At 42.6% G+C, this 16891-nt stretch overlaps 1 protein-coding gene across 1 annotated transcript in view; it reads right to left on the reverse strand.

Annotated features, from left to right (window-relative positions):
- The window catches only part of LOC124041747 (acid-sensing ion channel 1C-like), a 198366-nt gene extending 183004 nt beyond the window's left edge, over nt 1–15362 (reverse strand). The window contains exon 1 of the mRNA XM_046359701.1: nt 13830–15362. Within this exon, the coding sequence (XP_046215657.1) occupies nt 13830–14384 (555 nt within the window). The 5' untranslated portion in view covers nt 14385–15362. The remainder of the gene's footprint in view (nt 1–13829) is intronic.
- Nucleotides 15363–16891: the final 1529 nt, after the last annotated feature.

Below are 16891 nucleotides of genomic sequence, written 5' to 3' on the forward strand. Positions count from 1 at the left end.
AAGGTCAAAGCTCATCCCTCCCACAATCCTTTGCATGGTAAATCTCTCTCTCAAGACCTCGGAGGGCATTTGAATAATCAAAAGTTTCCTGTGGTATTTCTCTAAATATTCGTCTATAAGCCTTATGACACTGAATACAGATTTTTATAGGGGGGGGGGATTCACGTCTATCACAATGAAAACAAACGCATCAACTGAAGTAAATGGGCAATGAATGTAAGAGGGCGCCAGAGAAGGCAGGCGTTTTACGTGCCCCCAACCGATTGTGTTTTTTGTTAGTTTATTTGTTAGTTTATTTGTGTTGTTTGTAACTTATTTTGTTACTTATTTTGTGATGTTGCCGCTACCTTCTCTTATGACCGAAAATAACTTCTGGACATCAGGATGGCAATTACTCACCACAGACTGGTAGAATCCTTTTTTCGCTTTAACAAGTCTGACAAGGCCGAAGCGAAAACGATATACTGCTTTCTCGGGTACAGGCCCAGATCCCCGTGATTTGCGTGAAAAGGAGGCAGAGAAAAAGGCTGCCTTCTGAGAATTCGTAGGAGATTGAATAAACCCAAACTTCCTTCCATTCTGCTAGCAAACGTGCAATATTTGAACAATAAAATATATGACCTACGCGGAAGATTAAAATACCAACGGAACATACGAAACGGTAATATCTTCTGCTTCACAGAGACGTGGCTGAACGACGACATTATCAACATACAGCTGGCTGGTTATACGCTGCACCGGCAGGACAGAACGGCAGCGTCTGGTAAGACAAGGGGCGGCGGACTATGTATTTTTGTAAATATCAGCATGTTCAATGTACAACCCGAGGGGGAAAAACTCTGGACCCCCTTCACTCTACACACAGAGATGCATACAAAGCTCTCCCTCGCCCTCCATTTGGAAACTCTGATCATAATTCTATCCTCCTGATTCCTGCTTACAAGCAAAAATTAAAGCAGGAAGCACCAGTGACTAGATCAATAAAATAGTGGTCAAATGAAGCAGATGCTAAGCTACAGGACTGTTTTGCTAGCACAGACTGGAATATATTCCGGGATTCCTCCGATGGCATTGTGGAGTACACCACATCTGTCATTGGCTTCATCAATAAGTACATTGATGACCTCGTCCCCACAGTGACCGTACGTACATACCCCAACCAGAAGCCATGGATTTACAGGCGACACCCGCACTGAGCTAAAGGCTAGAGCTGCCGCTTTCATGGAGCGGGACTCTTACCTGGAAGCCTATAAGAAATCCCACTATGCTCTCTGACAAACCATCAAACAGGCAAAGCTTCAATACAGGACTAAGACCTGCTCTAACGCTCGTCGGATGTGGCAGGGCTTGCAAACCATTGCAGACTACAAAAGGGAAGCACAGCCGAGAGCAGCCCAGTGACACGAGCCTACCATACGAGCTAAACTACTCCTATTCTCGCTTCGAGACAAATAACACTTAAACATGCATGAGAGCACCAGCTGTTCTGGAAGACTGTGTGATCACGCTCTCCGCAGCCGATGTGAACAAGACCTTTAAACAGGTCAAAATTCATAAGACCGCAGGGCCAGGATTATTCAAATGCCCTCCGAGGTCTTGGTAATCCTGGATTACCAGGACGTGTACTGCGAGCATGCACCGACCAAGTGGCAAGTGTCTTCACTGACATTTTCAACCTCTCCCTGTCCGAGTCTGTAATACTAACATGTTTTAAGCAGACCACCATAGTGCCTGTGCCCAAGAACACTAAGGTAACCTGCCTAAATGACTACCGACCCATAGCACTCACTTCTGTAGCCATGGAGTGCTTCAAAAGGCTGGTCATAGTTCACATCAACACCATTATCCCAGAAACCTTAGACCCACTCCAACAGTTCAGCATTCAACACCATAGTGACCTCAAAGCTCATCAATAAACTAAGGACCTTGGGACTAAACACCTCCCTCTGCAACTGGATCCTGGACTTCCTGATGGGCCGCCCCCAGGTGGTAAGGGTAGGTAACAACATCTGCCACGCTGATCCTCAACAAAGGGATGCGTGCTCAGTCCCCTCCTGTACTCCCTGTTCACTCATGACTTCACAGACAGGCACGACTCCAACACCATCATTAAGTTTGCCGATGACACAACAGTGGTAGACCTGATCACCGACAATGACGAGACAGCCTGTAGGGAGGAGGTCAGAGACCTGGCCGGGTGGTGACAGAACAACAACCTCTCCCTCAACATGATCAAGACAAAGGAGATAATCGTGGACTACAGGAAAAAGAGGACAGAGCACGCCCCATTCTCATCGACGGGGCTGCAGTGGAGAGGGTTGAGAGCTTCAAGTTCCTTGGTGTCCACATCACCAACAAACTAACATGGTCCAAGCACACCAATACAGTCATGAAGAGGGCACGACAAAACCTTTTCCCCTCAGAAGACTGAAATGACTTGGCATGGGTCCTCAGATCCTCAAAAGCTTCTACAGCTGCACCATCGAGAGCATCCTGGTTGCATCACCGCCTGGTATGGCAACTGCTCAGCGTCGAACCACAAGGGTAGTGCAGATGGCAGATGGTAGTGCGGATGGCCCAGTACATCACTAGGGCCAAGCTTCCTGCCATCCAGGACCTCTATACCAGGCGGTGTCAGAGGAAGGCCCCAAAAATTGTACGGCAAGCGGTACCAGAGCGCCAAGTCTAGGTCCAAGAGGGTTCTAAACAGCTTCTTACCCACAAGTCATAAGACTCGTGAACATCTAATCAAATGGCTACCCAGACTATTTGCATTGCCCCCCCCCCCATATTACCTCAACTAACCGGTGCCCCCTGCACATTGACCCGGTTACCCCCATGTCTATAGTCTCGCCATTGTTATTTTACTGCTGCTCTTAAATGACTTGTTACTTTTATTTCTTATTCTTATCTGTATTTTTTTAAACTGCATTGTTGGTTAGAGGCTCGTAAGTAAGCATTTCACTAATAACATTTGATTTGAAATGAAGTAAATCATTTCATAATTAATCATGACTGACTCCCATGAGTTATGCCCAGTTCTGAGCATAATCAGTGTTTTTGCAATACAGCAGGTTATCAACAGAGCTGTTACCCCCATGGAGGGTTAAAGGCTAAGGTTTGTTGGGTGGGGATGGATGTAATGTAGCACTCAGCTCACTGCTGCACCAGTACAGTACGTAGTTCTTCTGACATCCAGGCCAACGGTGACAAATGCTTTTCTTCACAGGGGATGCATGATGTTGGTACAGTGTGCTGCTTCTCTCACTCCATCAAAAACACGGCAATACCTGATTTCTGGTGTGTGTTTGATATTGTTTGTTTGCCCGGTGTTTTGTGCTTCAACACAATCATTCATGATCAGATATGGTGACTGAGAATGAATGTGTAATTGCACCGGTGCGTTCAACCACCAGCCCCAATGAAATGTGCATTCAAAAAGATGTGCTTCAGTGAGAACTATCCTAACCCACTTTTTATTTTTCATGGCAAGTGTTTTCAATCAAGCATCACAATAGCAATTACCCATTATTTGCTTTTTCCAAGGCGTAGAGTGTTGCTTGGCAACAAACATGGAAATAAAGATGTTTCCATTTCATACAAAAAAAGGAACAAGCAATTGAAACGACAGTTGACTACTTCACAACCAAAGAAGGACTTCAGTTAAATGTCACCAGAATACCAAATCATAGTCCCGGATTAATCATATAAGCCCACAGCGATGTGCCAAGCCATGTGCCAAGTTACCCTTTCAAGGTCTACAGGGAGCACAATGTTAACACGTTCAAGACACAAAATTCCTTCTGGATGACCACAAGCAGTTGGTTCACATGAACGGCACTTGAACTCACTTGTCAATGGTCAAACATTACATGGGTGAGTTTGCACATCTCTTGGCCATAATCTGTGAAAGGGATGAGTGATACAATTGATATTAAATATTTCAGTGTGAGAAAAGGAACCCAACCGGGCCAACATTAGGATAAGCATACCACTTGCTGCCTTCTCTTCTGACATGCTAGATAGTTTGGTGGTAAATTACTGTCGATATAAAGTGTCTACTCATTCTTGCAAACCTCACAAAAACTACACACTGTATAATTGGTGTACTTACTGAGAGTCAAATCCCAAATTTACTTTTGACCATTAGCATAAAAATGGCTTAGAGGGATTCAACAAATAACGGACAAGGTTATAGACCAGGTTACTCTCAAACAAAGAGAGAATTCATATTCCCAACCATTGCTGTCAAGTACTCACGATAGGAGAATAAATGGTATGAGCGAAAGAGTGTTCTAATAAACCTTCAAAACATGTGTTTGTTGCTCTGCAATCAAATAGCTTCAAGACTATTTGACTAAAATCTTTCTCTGCTACATTTTGCAGCACGACTTGAAATGTATTGGAATGGTACCAGTATTAATGTAAGCTAGTCCTAATCGCTAAAGCTCTTGCAGATGCATTTGATGGTATTTTTGTCAAAAGAACACTACAAAGCAATCCAATAAGGAGGGCCTTGCCTGGGGAAAAGTGCCAGTTATAAATCCAATTTGATTTGTCACATAGACATGGTTAGCAGACGTTAATGCGAGTGTCGCGAAATGCTTGTGCTTCTTGTTCCGACAATACAGTAATAACCCTCGAGTAATCTCACCTAACAATTCCACAACTACAACCTTATACACACGTGTAAAGGGCTAAAGAATATGTACATAAAGATATATGAATGAGTGATGGTACAGAACGGCATCGGCAAGATGCAGTAGATGGCATAGAGTACAGTATATACATATGAGATGAGTAATGTAGGGTATGTAAACATAAAGTGGCATAGTTAAAAGTGGCTAGTGATACATGTTGTAACAATTGTCTTCCTCTTCTGATGAGGAATAGGATGGATCGGACCAATGCGCAGCGTGGTAAGTGTTCATGTTATATTTATTAGAACAGAAACACTAAACAAAATAACAGAGAGAGTGAAACAAAAACAAAACAGTTCTGTATGGTGAAACACAGACACAGAAAACAACTACTCACTCCATAGTGGGAAAACAGGCTGCCTAAGTATGGTTCTCAATCAGAGACAACGATTGACAGCTGCCTCTGATTGGGAACCATACCAGGCCAAAACCAGAAATACAAAACATAGAGAAAAAAACCAGAATGCCCACCCCAACTCACACCCTGACCAAACTAAAATAGAGACATAACAAAGGAACTAAGGTCAGGACGTGACACATGTATTACATAAAGATGGCAAGATGCAGTAGTTGATATAAAGTACAGTATATACATATGAGATGAGTAATGTAGGGTATGTAAACATTATATTAAGTGGCATTGTTTAAAGTGGCTAGTGATACATTTTTACATCAATTCACCTTCTGGATGATAGTGGAGTGAACAGGCAGTGGCTCGGGTAGTTGTTGTCGTTGATGATCTTTATGGCCTTCCTGTGACATTGGGTGGTGTAGGTGTCCTGGAGGGCAGGTACTTTGCCCCCGGTGATGTGTTGTGCAGACCTCACTACCCTCTGGAGAGCCTTATGGTCGTGGGCGGAACAGTTGTCGTACCAGGTGGTGATACTGATACATCTGTAGAAGTTTGTGAGTGCTTTTGGTGACAAGCCAAATTTCTTCAGCCTCCTGGGGTTGAAGAGGCGCTGCTGCGCCTTCTTCACAATGCTGTCTGCGTGGGTGGACCAATTCAGTTTGTCCCTGATGTGTACGCTGAGGAACTTAAAACTTACTACCCTTTTCACTACTGTCCCGTCGATGTGGATAGGGGGGTGCTCCCTCTGCGGTTTCCTGAAGTCCACAATCATCTCCTTTGTTTTGTTGACGTTGAGTGTGAGTTTTTTTTCCTGACACCACACTCCTAGGGCCCTCACCTCCTCCCTGTAGGCCGTCTCGTCGTTGGTTAGCTACTTAGTTTTTAATTGTAAATATTTTAATTTTACCATCAATATGAGAGGTTTTTAACAGGAAGCATAGGCACAGTACTAAATTGCAACCATTTAAGTGTAAAACCTGTGCAGCTTATTGTAGCCTAGCAATGTACTGTAGATCAAAACTATTGGGTGAGAAACTGAGAATTTCCCTGAACCAACACCTCACATCACCACCCTATTCACATTATCTTAAAGTACTAACAATGGAGATGTCAGTTTAAAACAGACCCTATGCTTGGGTCTACTGTATATACAGCATCTGGGTCTACTGTATGTACAGCTACTGGGTCTACTGTATATACAGCTACTGGGTCTACTGTATATACAGCATCTGGGTCTACTGTATATACAGCTACTGGGTCTACTGTATATACAGCTACTGGGTCTACTGTATATACAGCTACTGGGTCTACTGTATATACAGCTACTGGTTCTACTGTATATACAGCTACTGGGTCTACTGTATATACAGCTCCACGGTCTACTGTATATACAGCTACTGGGTCTACTGTATATACAACTCCACAGTCTACTGTATATAGAGATACTGGGTCTACTGTATATACAGCTACTGGGTCTACTGTATATACAACTCCACAGTCTACTGTATATACAACTCCACAGTCTACTGTATATAGAGATACTGGGTCTACTGTATATACAGCTACTGGGTCTACTGTATATACAGTGTCGTGTCTTTACTATCATTAAACTGAAGACATCGTTTTTATCAAAGATTCTCTAATTAGTATTACGCGATCAACTGATTAATCACGTAACTAATTAACTAGGAAGTTGGGGCACCAAGGAAAAATATTCAGATTACAAGGTTATCATTTCCTAAAATAACTTTTCAGATATTTTATCTGGTCAATTAGTCTTCGAATTAATGAATGATTTACTTTACCTCACGTTAGTCTCATTCCAAACGTCGTAAATTGTTGGTTATCTGCGCGAACCCAGTCTTCACAATGAGTCATCCAAACATCAATTGTCTTAAATTATTTATTTATTACTAACTAAGTAATTCACAGAAATGCATAAACAAACAGTAAATATGGTTACAGGAAATGGTAGGAGAATGTGCCCTAGTGGGCTAAACCGGCATGGCTGCTTGTTAGACAAAAGGGAAGTGGGGGTCGACTAAGAAGTCACTACAAAGTGATAATTATAACAATTGAAATGCTAATCCTTTGCACATGAACGCTCACTCATTCGGGAACAATTGCAATCAATATATATATTTACGCTCAGTGTGTCGTCTTGATCGCTGGTGAAAAGTTTGTTTCTTTTGAAGAATCCCTCTCTCTCTCTCTCTCTCTCTCTCTCTCTGTTGTGGTTAGATGGATTGTTCAGAGTGACATTCATTAGTTTCATTATAGAATGGATGTTTCGGTGGTTGTCGTTCTTCATGTTCTATAATACCGAATTCCTAGCTACAGACTAGTAATTAATATCAAATACTTGTTCTTATTCTGTCGGTATCGATAGTCTAAGAGTTTAAACACGTGGTATGGTTAAAATATTCAGCAATGGTCCACAACCTTTGTCCTCCCCTAATGGAGAAAAACATGGTCTGCAACCTTTAGCCGTCTCGTAATTGAAGTAAGCTCAGTCTGCTGAGCTTACTTCAGAAGGGCCGAAAGAGGGCTGTCCCAGGAGGCCTGACCCTAACTGGGCTCAGGGGCGGTCCTCTGATTTACTTCAAATCAAAAGGGAATTGTATTTTTCTTCATTAAACAGTCCAAAATAATACTACACAATTATACAAACAGTATCATGCTCACTCATTCATCTTATACAACAATTAGATGTAAACCTTATATCTGAGGCTATTATATAAACAGTGTTATGGTAATGTGGCCACACCGTCTCCCATGAGCTTCCCCAAGTTGTGACAAACGGACCAGTTCGTAGCTGGATTCTTCACCAGTCTTTTATGCTTTCTCCGGAATATGAAATTTGTTCGTACCTCAAGTTCTGCGAGGTAGAAGGATTTCCTTTGTTCTCTATGAAAATTTACTCTCTCTATACTGTGTATCCATGAGGAGATCCTCAGGAATTTACGACGTCTCTCTGACCACAGCAACCTAGTTGAAGGAGGCAAGGGGGAGGCAGGGAGAGGGGGATGGGGCTTGCTATGCCCTAAAAGAGGCCAACGTCATGATAACAGCTCCACGGTCTACTGTATATACAGCCACTGGGTCTACTGTATAGAGATTCTGGGTCTACTGTATATACAGCTACTGAGTCTACTGTATATACAGCTACTGGGTCTACTATATATACAGATCCACGGTCTGCTGTATATACAGCTACTGGGTCTGCTGTAAATACACCTACTAGGTCTACAGCTGTATTATATCATCTGGACTAATATAGAGGGTTTCTGTTTCAACTCCTCATTCAGTTCTCCCTCAGATGCATAGAGGAGCAGCACCAACACAACATAAATCAATAAGGAACCATACTATTACATTTCTGTAGCACTATGATTATCCTAAATCCAGGTAATAATATGAGGGCATCATCGAGAAATGATATAAAATCATTTTAGGCCCCAAATTGTAAGCTAAGCTTTTTCAATTTAATTTCCTTTTCCATCACCCATCTCATCGCTGTCTCCATTTCTGGACCAACTGATGGTACTAAAAGTATCATCTGGTGAGATCTCAGCTTTATCTGACTTAAATGGGTGCTTATATTTGGCCTAATATAATAAATGAGATTTAGGACACCTCAAGTCATGAGCTTACTGAGTTCCTTTCATTCACACTGGATCAAAATAAACTCCTTTGAGAACTGTGTTCAATAGAAGAACTTAGTCCCATCATTTGTTTTTAAAAGAACAAAGTAGTACCCGTGTTATTGGTAGGCGGTATAGGAAAATGGAATGTGACGGAATATCAATACAAGCAAGATTGAAATACAATGCGTCATAGTAACAGTGGAGAGGGATTTTTTAACTCGCAGACCTTCTGCTATATCTCGTTGTATTTTTTTGGCTGTATTTTGTAAAGTTGGTCCTATGTGTGATGAGGCATTTTAAATGCAAAAAAAAAAATTTCCAATGTGATGAATCACAAATCTTTATTTTCATACATACAGTGGGACCCGAAATTACTGACACCCTGGATGAAGATGAGCAAAAATGACTGTATAAAATAAATAACTGAAATACTGAGCTACACTGAGGGTACAAAACAATAGGAACACTTTCCTAATACTGAGTTGCACCCCCTTTAGGTGTCAAAAGCATTCCACAGGGATCCTGGCCCATGCTGACTCCCATGCTTCCCACAGTTGTATCAAGTTGGCTGTACGCCCTTTGGATGGTAGACCATTCATGATACACATGAAAATAGAGCACTTTTGGCTTAGGTCCTTAATGATCTTCTTGGCCTTCCTTTGACACCGAGTGCTTATACATGTCCTGGAGAGCAGGCACCCAGAAACAATGCCTCCATGCCTCCCGACCCTAATTCTATTATAATAACTTATAATAGTAATTGTATCCACTGGTTAAATGGGAAGGAGTGAGGTGGCTGCCATCTTGGGCCAGTAATATTTTCTGATTGAGAGATTCAAAGGGATATCACTGTTAAGAAACATAATAGATGCATAGCATTGAATTTTTAAATTCATACACTTTGAAATGAATTTTGTAACTTTGCCCTAGAAGCATTTAACTGCACGGCACTCCCACATCATATTAAATAATGTGCCTATCTGATTTAGGTTACACAGTGAACAGTTGGGGCCAATTTCATTATAAAACTTCTCCTTGGTGTTAAATACAGTCTGTGAACAAACTTAAAATGTATAAGTTAATTGTTCTAATTACGGGATGCTAAGGTAATATTTGTCCATATTCTGCTCCAGTTAAAGGGTTGTTCAGGGTTGTTCATTAGATGTTTTTAAGGGCTAGCTCAGAATATGAGCTTTCTAAAATATATATATATATATATATATATATAATGCACCAATTTGTAAGTCGCTCTGGATAAGAGCGTCTGCTAAATGACTTAAATGTAAATGTAAATGTAAAACGTCTAAAAACGTCTAAGAGAGAGATCAGTCCTTTCGGGAGCCCAGTTCAAATATTTCTCAATCCTATCATTGGATGGCTCGGTAGTTGGGTTTCCAAAGGAACTTCATAGGTCAGCGATGTTGTAAATAAAGAAATAAGGAATGGTAATGTGCATCTTTCAAATCTTGGAATGTTCTCAAACCATTACTGTCCATGATATCGGTAAGGGCACGGATTCCACATTTGGACCACTGCGGGGATGCAAAAGGCCGCCCCTCAGATCGTAAGGCATTATTGTGAAAAATTGGAGTATGGGCATGCCATTTTCATTCCCAGGACAAAAGCGTAGTCTACATTGGAGGGGGGGGTTTCGTTGAAGGAGAGGTTATTTTAGTCAATCACCACCTTCCGGAGACACCTGAAACCCCACCTCTTTAAGGAATACCTAGGATAGGATAAAGTAATCCTTCTCACCCCCCCCCCCCTTAAAATATTTAGATGCACTATTGTAAAGTGGCTGTTCCACTGGATGTCATAAGGTGAATGCACCAATTTGTAAGTCGCTCTGGATAAGAGCGTCTGCTAAATGACTTAAATGTAAATGTAAATTTATTTTCCTGCCTCAACTCCAACAAGGCTCCAACCTCTGAAACCCATTGAAACCCTGTGGTTTGAAGCACAGACTAAAGAATATCAAGGATCTGGAAGGATTCTGTATGGAGGAATGGTCTAATGTCCCTACCAATGTGTTCTCCCTCTCATAAAACATTTTAGAAAAAGGCTCAGTGCCATTATCCACGCAAGGTGAGGTATTGAAAATGTTTTCAGAACAAGTATCAGTAATCTTTATCAAGGATGTCAATACTTTTGGACCCTGCTATATGTATCACATGTACCAGAGTAGCTGTCATCAATGACAAAACATTTTTAAGTAAAATAATGCTCATCTTGGTCACAGTGTAAATGTTTTTACATCAGAATTTCTCAAACAAATATTCCATAAATCATTTAGCCAGTTGTCAAAAAGTACATAATAATCACCACTTACTATTGGTTAGGTTACACAACTACAAAATAGCCAATGGCAATGCTATATGGAGTTGCTGCCAAGGGAACATGCACTATTTAATCCAATATCTACATTGTTATGAGCTCCTCTGTCGTTCAGTTGGTAGAGCATGGCACTTGCAACACCAGGATAGTGGGTTTGATTGCCGGGATCACCCATACGTAAAATGTATGCACACATGACTCTAAGTTGCTTTGGATAAAAGTGTCTGCTACTTTGCATATATATGGTGCCTTTGGAAAGTATTCAGACCCTTTGAATTTTTCCACATTTTGCAACCTTACAGCCTTATTATAAAATTGATTAAATCATGTTCCCGCCCTCATCAATCTACACACAACACCCAATAATGACAAAGCAAAAACCCATTTAGACTTTTTGCAAATTATATTAAAACATTTACATAAGTATTTAGACACTTTACTCTGTAGTTTGTTGAAGCACCTTTGGCAGCGAATACAGCCTAGAATCTTCTTGGATATGACGCTACAAGCTTGGCACACCTGTATTTGGGGAGTTTCTCCCATTCTTCTCTGCAGATCCTCTCAAGCTCTGTCAGGTTGGATGAGGAGCGTCGCTGCACAGCAATATTCAGGTCTCTCCAGAAATGTTAGATTGGGTTCAAGTCCAGGCTCTTGCTGTGCCACTCAAGGACATTCAGAGACTTGTCCCGAAACCACTCCTGTGTTGTCTTGGCTGTGTGCTTAGGGTTGTTGTTCTGTTGATAGATGAACCTTCACCCCAGTCTGAGGTCCTGAGCACACTGAAGCAGGTTTTCATCTAGAATCTCTCTGTACTTTGCTCCGTTCATCTTTTTCCTTCGATACTGACTAGTCTCCCAGTCCCTGAAAATCATCTCTACAGCATGATGCTGCCACCACCATGCTTCACTGTAGGGATGGTGCCATGTTTCCTCCAGATGTGACGCTTGGCATTCAGGCCAAAGACTTCAAACTTGGTTTCTAAAGACCAGATAATCTTGTTTCTCATGGCCTGAGAATCTTTAGGTGCCTTTTGGCAAACTCCAAGTGGGCTCTAATGTGCCTTTTACGGAGGAGTGGCTTCCATCTGGCCACTCTACTATAAAGGTTGTCTGATTGGTGGAGTGCTGCAGAGATGGTTGTCCTTCTGGAAGGTTCTCCCATCTCCACAGAGGAACTCAAGAGCTCTGTCAGAGTGACCATCGGGTTCTTGGTCACTTCCCTGACCAAGGCCCTTCTCCCCCGATTGCTCAGTTTGGCCTGGGGGCCAGCTCTAGGAAGAGTCTTGGTGGTTCCTTGACTTCTTCCATTTAAGAGCGATGGAGGCCACTGAGTTCTTGGGGACCTTCAATGCTGTAGACATTTTCTGCTACCCTTCTCCAGATCTGTTCTTCGACACAATCCTTTCTCTGAACTTTGTGGACAATTCCTCTGACCTCATGGCTTGGTTTTTGCTCTGACATGACACTGTCAACTGTGGGACCTTACATTGACAGGTGTGTGCCTTTCCAAATCATATTCAATCAATTGAATTAGGTGGACTCCAATCAAGTTGTAGAAACATCTCAAGGATTATCAATAGAAACAGGATGCACCTGAGCTCAATTTTAAGTCTCATAGCAAAGGGTCTGAATACTTACGTAAATATTTTCGCTTTGTCATATTGTGTGTAAATAAAATTAAAATAATCAATTTTAGAATATGGCTGTAACAATATGTGGAGAAAGGGAAGGGTTCTGAATGCTTTACAAATGCACTGTATATAGCACTGTTGATTTGGTGATGTTTAAGTTGAAATGGTGCTGGAATAGAGGAGGCAGTGCTCCTGTTGTCTTAGTGCTGACTTGCAGTCACTCAGTGGTTCTAAATCAGTAGTTGTTTAGTTAACCGTTGAAAACAACTTGCTTGACCATGCTGCAGATCATGTAATTGTTATTTACATGCAATATCTCCTTTGTGGACTTCACCAGAAAGATGAAAAATACTGTTTTCATTTTGTCATTATGGGGTAATGTGGGTAGATTAATACTCTGCACCTCATGGGCAGAGTATTTTAAGCAATTTCTGTATTGGATATGACCACAGTCCGAGGTTTCAGTGTTTCCTGCTTTTAAAATATATGGGAAAAGTGATGTATCATTCCTTCCCTTCACAGAAACCACAGCTTAAAGGAATGAAAGCTACTGTCTGCGAGGCATCCATCTTCCACTCACCTTGTTGTTTACCGAGGCCACGAGAGTTGCCTGAACTACAACCAATGATTCTCTCACAGTAGCCTACCATGTACAAAATAATGTCATTACACCTAGCCATTGTTAAATGATCTATACGATGTTATCGTTGTAACCATCATGTCCGATTCTGGATTCCCCTTTAGGCTTTGGATCACCTTTAAACATGTACAACTTTCAGCACAGCGACACCACAGCAGGTCCAGTGTGAGTCACTGTACCTTGTCTGTAACACGAGCGTCAAAGCGTTGGTTTCATTCTAAAGTTACTGTGACAGTCCATTTCTACACTCAACAGTAGCCTTATGTGGATCTTGAGGGCACAATAGGACAATGCAAAAACTAATTTGTCCACTTCCGCCTCTATGGGGAGGGCAAATTAGTACAAAGTTCCCTGAATAAAGACATGAGGTATTCCTCACAAGCCTCAATTAACATAGAAACTGCATAGCTAAAACCATTGAAATCCAAACTCTGTTAAGCCTGGAAAAGAACACAGCATAAACCCAGAGAGATGACGCACAACAAACCCCAAACCAGATAACCAGACATGATTTGAAGAGACTCACGGTACTGAAGTTCCATGGGTAACACTCCGATCCCCGGAACGTGCACTGCAGCAGCATGTCACTGATATCGTGGCCCGTGCGGTTGTAGAAGTCTGTCATGTTGAACTGCTTGGGCTTGAAGTTGAGGAAGTTGGCCTTATCCTTGAGGGCAGCCAGCACCTCAGGCTCAGCCAGGTGAGTGTTGGCTATCTGGTAGTTGGAGTTCAGGAGGGCCAGGAGCTCCCCCACATGATACAGGTCGTTCCTGGTGATCTTGGAGAAGCGGAACTCGTTGAGGTTGCAGAAGGTCACAGCAGGGAAGGTGAGGTTGGGTGCTGCCACCTCATCCAGTTTGGTGACGTGGGGATACTCAAAGTAGTAGGAGACGCGGTCCATGCACACCAGCATAAGCAAGGCCAACGAGCCCAGGAAGGAGAGCGTCCACAGGAAGCGGCGAAACGTCATGTGCCCGTAGGCAAAGATGTGGCTCATGCCATGTAGAGTGGACATGTTGGCGAAGGCTTGCAGGTTGGAAGGCCGGATGCTCTCGATGCTTTCCTCCGAGTCCCCCTTCATGGTTGCAGTTTGGGTGAGTGATCCTCAACAAGAACTTCAGGTTAGAGAGACTTGCTTAGCAACAGAATGTAGCACAAACCTACCAGTCGCCAATGCTTTGGCTCCGCAGCCTGTGGCTTTTATTCCAACAATAAGCGGCAAGCGGAAGATTCTAACCGCTATCTTAAAATGGTTGGCAGATGCTTTTAAAATGTCTCTTCCAGTGGGTGTCAGTTCTTCCATATAGTCCCAGGTCCCCCCTTTTCTTTCAGGCTCCTCTTCTATTCTCCCTCCCTCTCTGTGGCGCTCTCTCTCTCTCGCTCCCGCTCAGCTGTCTTTGTAGCAGAACCAAACAATGAGCTCCAGAAACACCCACTTTTACCCAAAAGGGAATGCCTTCTGAGCAGTGTGAAATGGACAATGAAAAGAACAACCGGGAGAAAACAGCAGACGGGCGTGAGGGAGAGGGAGAGGAGAGGAGAGGAGAGGGAGAGATGGGGATTGGTAATGAAAAGGGCTGCGTAGGGCTGAAGAGGGGTTCAGCCTCAACAGTCAATGGGACCCTTCCTCCTCCAATTGGCATGAACGCCACTACAGTGATAATGATATCACTACAGTGATAATGGGATGCAATGAATTTGTGAATGGGGGGAAACAATAGAGAGAGAGAGAGAGATAGAGAGAGAGCGATGGCCCCCTATCCTTCACTGCCACCTTCCTTTTCTTTCTTTTCTCTCTCTGTCACTCTCTTCTCTCTTTTCCCCAGATGAAAATGATGAGGGGGGTCATTGACTTCCCACTAACCCACCTCTCCTGTGTGGTTTACAGACAAGCCCAGTGTTTGTAGGTAGCCTCCACGGTATCTACCTTGTTCCGCTCTCATCCACAATTAGCAGGGAAGCCCATGCACCTCTTGATGCCAGTCTAGCATCTAAAACCTGCTCAACACCACTAGCTTTTCTCCCGATCTCAACATACAGGTTTATATTCTGCGGTCTGCCAGCCTTTCCCTCTCTTTCCCGAGCTCGCTTGCTTGCTGCTGTTGCTCCCTCCCACCACTCTCTCTCTCTCTCTCTCTCTCTCTCGCTCTCTTTCTCCCCCCGCCCCCGCTCCCTACCTCTTTAGTAGTCAGGATTCATCCTTCTGCCGAATGGCTGCTTTGGCTGAGTTTCTGTGTGCACAGGGGGAGTCTCTCACTCTGTGCTGCTGCTAACTTCACTGTGTTATGGTTTTCTAATGCGTTCTAACAGTCTGCGTTTGTCATCTGTGATCAAGTGATAGCTCCTACTGTGTTATGGGAATGCCACAGGTTGCATGTTGATATGGATGTAAAATGCATAACCACAAAGAGAATGAATTATCTGTAGTGGGGATGTGGTTGCAAGAGCCTAAATCGTTACAAGGCGAATGTGAATGTGTCTTGATTTGATCATTTTCACTTACAAGTCAAACAAACGATCCACACATTGAAGTACTGAATCCATTGATCTTCTTCTAGTTAAAATAGTATTTTGGTTTCTTCTTATAATAGGATAGCGAACCAAACACATTGGTTTCCATTCACTTTCTGTTACACTCTTAGAAAAAAGGGTTCCAAAAGAGTTATTCGGCTGTCCCCATAGGAGAACCCTTTTTGGTTCCAGGTAGAACTATTTTGGGTTCCATGTAGAACACTTTATGGAAAGGGTTCTGCATGGAACCAAAAATGGTTATTCAAAGGGTTCTCTTATGGGGACAGCCAATGAACCCTTTTAGGTTCTAGATAGCACTTTTTTTCTAAAGTGTAGACATAGGTTAGTATTGAAGGGTCCTATATCCCCAGAGCTCATTGTCACCTTCGGGCCAAGGAACCAACCAACCCCTGGAGGTGTCACTCTCTGTTGATTGTTTCACTAAATGTGATCTAGGGTTTCCAGGCTTTACCAATAATAATGGGCTCAGCCTTTTCATTAAGGTTGAAACTCCACCTTATCCTAAAGAGAAACCTTTTATTTATTTTAAGAGCAAACAAGATTAACACTCATCGACTCGCCCTGAGAAGCCTCATTATCATAACAATAGAAACATTACCAAGGATATGACTACAACCCGGGAGGATAAAATCAATATGGCGTCCTGCTAACCAAGAGCTCACACTCACAGCATAGCAACCAACCCTTACCCAGCGGCGATACTAACGCTGTCTGTTGTGTGATTGAGATCATTCTAAAAATACTCATCCATCAACTTGTGGAAGAAAGCAATGTCAAACTGATATTGGCGTCATAGAAATGGCTAACTGGAAACATTCAGTGAAGGAGACAACATGATCCCTGCACAGCAAATATGCGGGTGTTAAAATCTCAGTGTTGATGAAAAAAGTTTTGTGAGTGCAATATCTGAGAGTCGTTTCTAGTGGGTTTAACGCCAGTGGGATTTACATTTACACCAGTGCTGTTGTTACTCAAATGTGTTGAGTTAATTTCCATTAATTACCTGAATAAAAGACACGGGAGGGGCCACATCATCGTATTTCCCATTTTTAGAAT

Source organism: Oncorhynchus gorbuscha, linkage group LG08 (assembly GCF_021184085.1).
Source record: "Oncorhynchus gorbuscha isolate QuinsamMale2020 ecotype Even-year linkage group LG08, OgorEven_v1.0, whole genome shotgun sequence".
Lineage (NCBI taxonomy): Eukaryota > Metazoa > Chordata > Actinopteri > Salmoniformes > Salmonidae > Oncorhynchus > Oncorhynchus gorbuscha.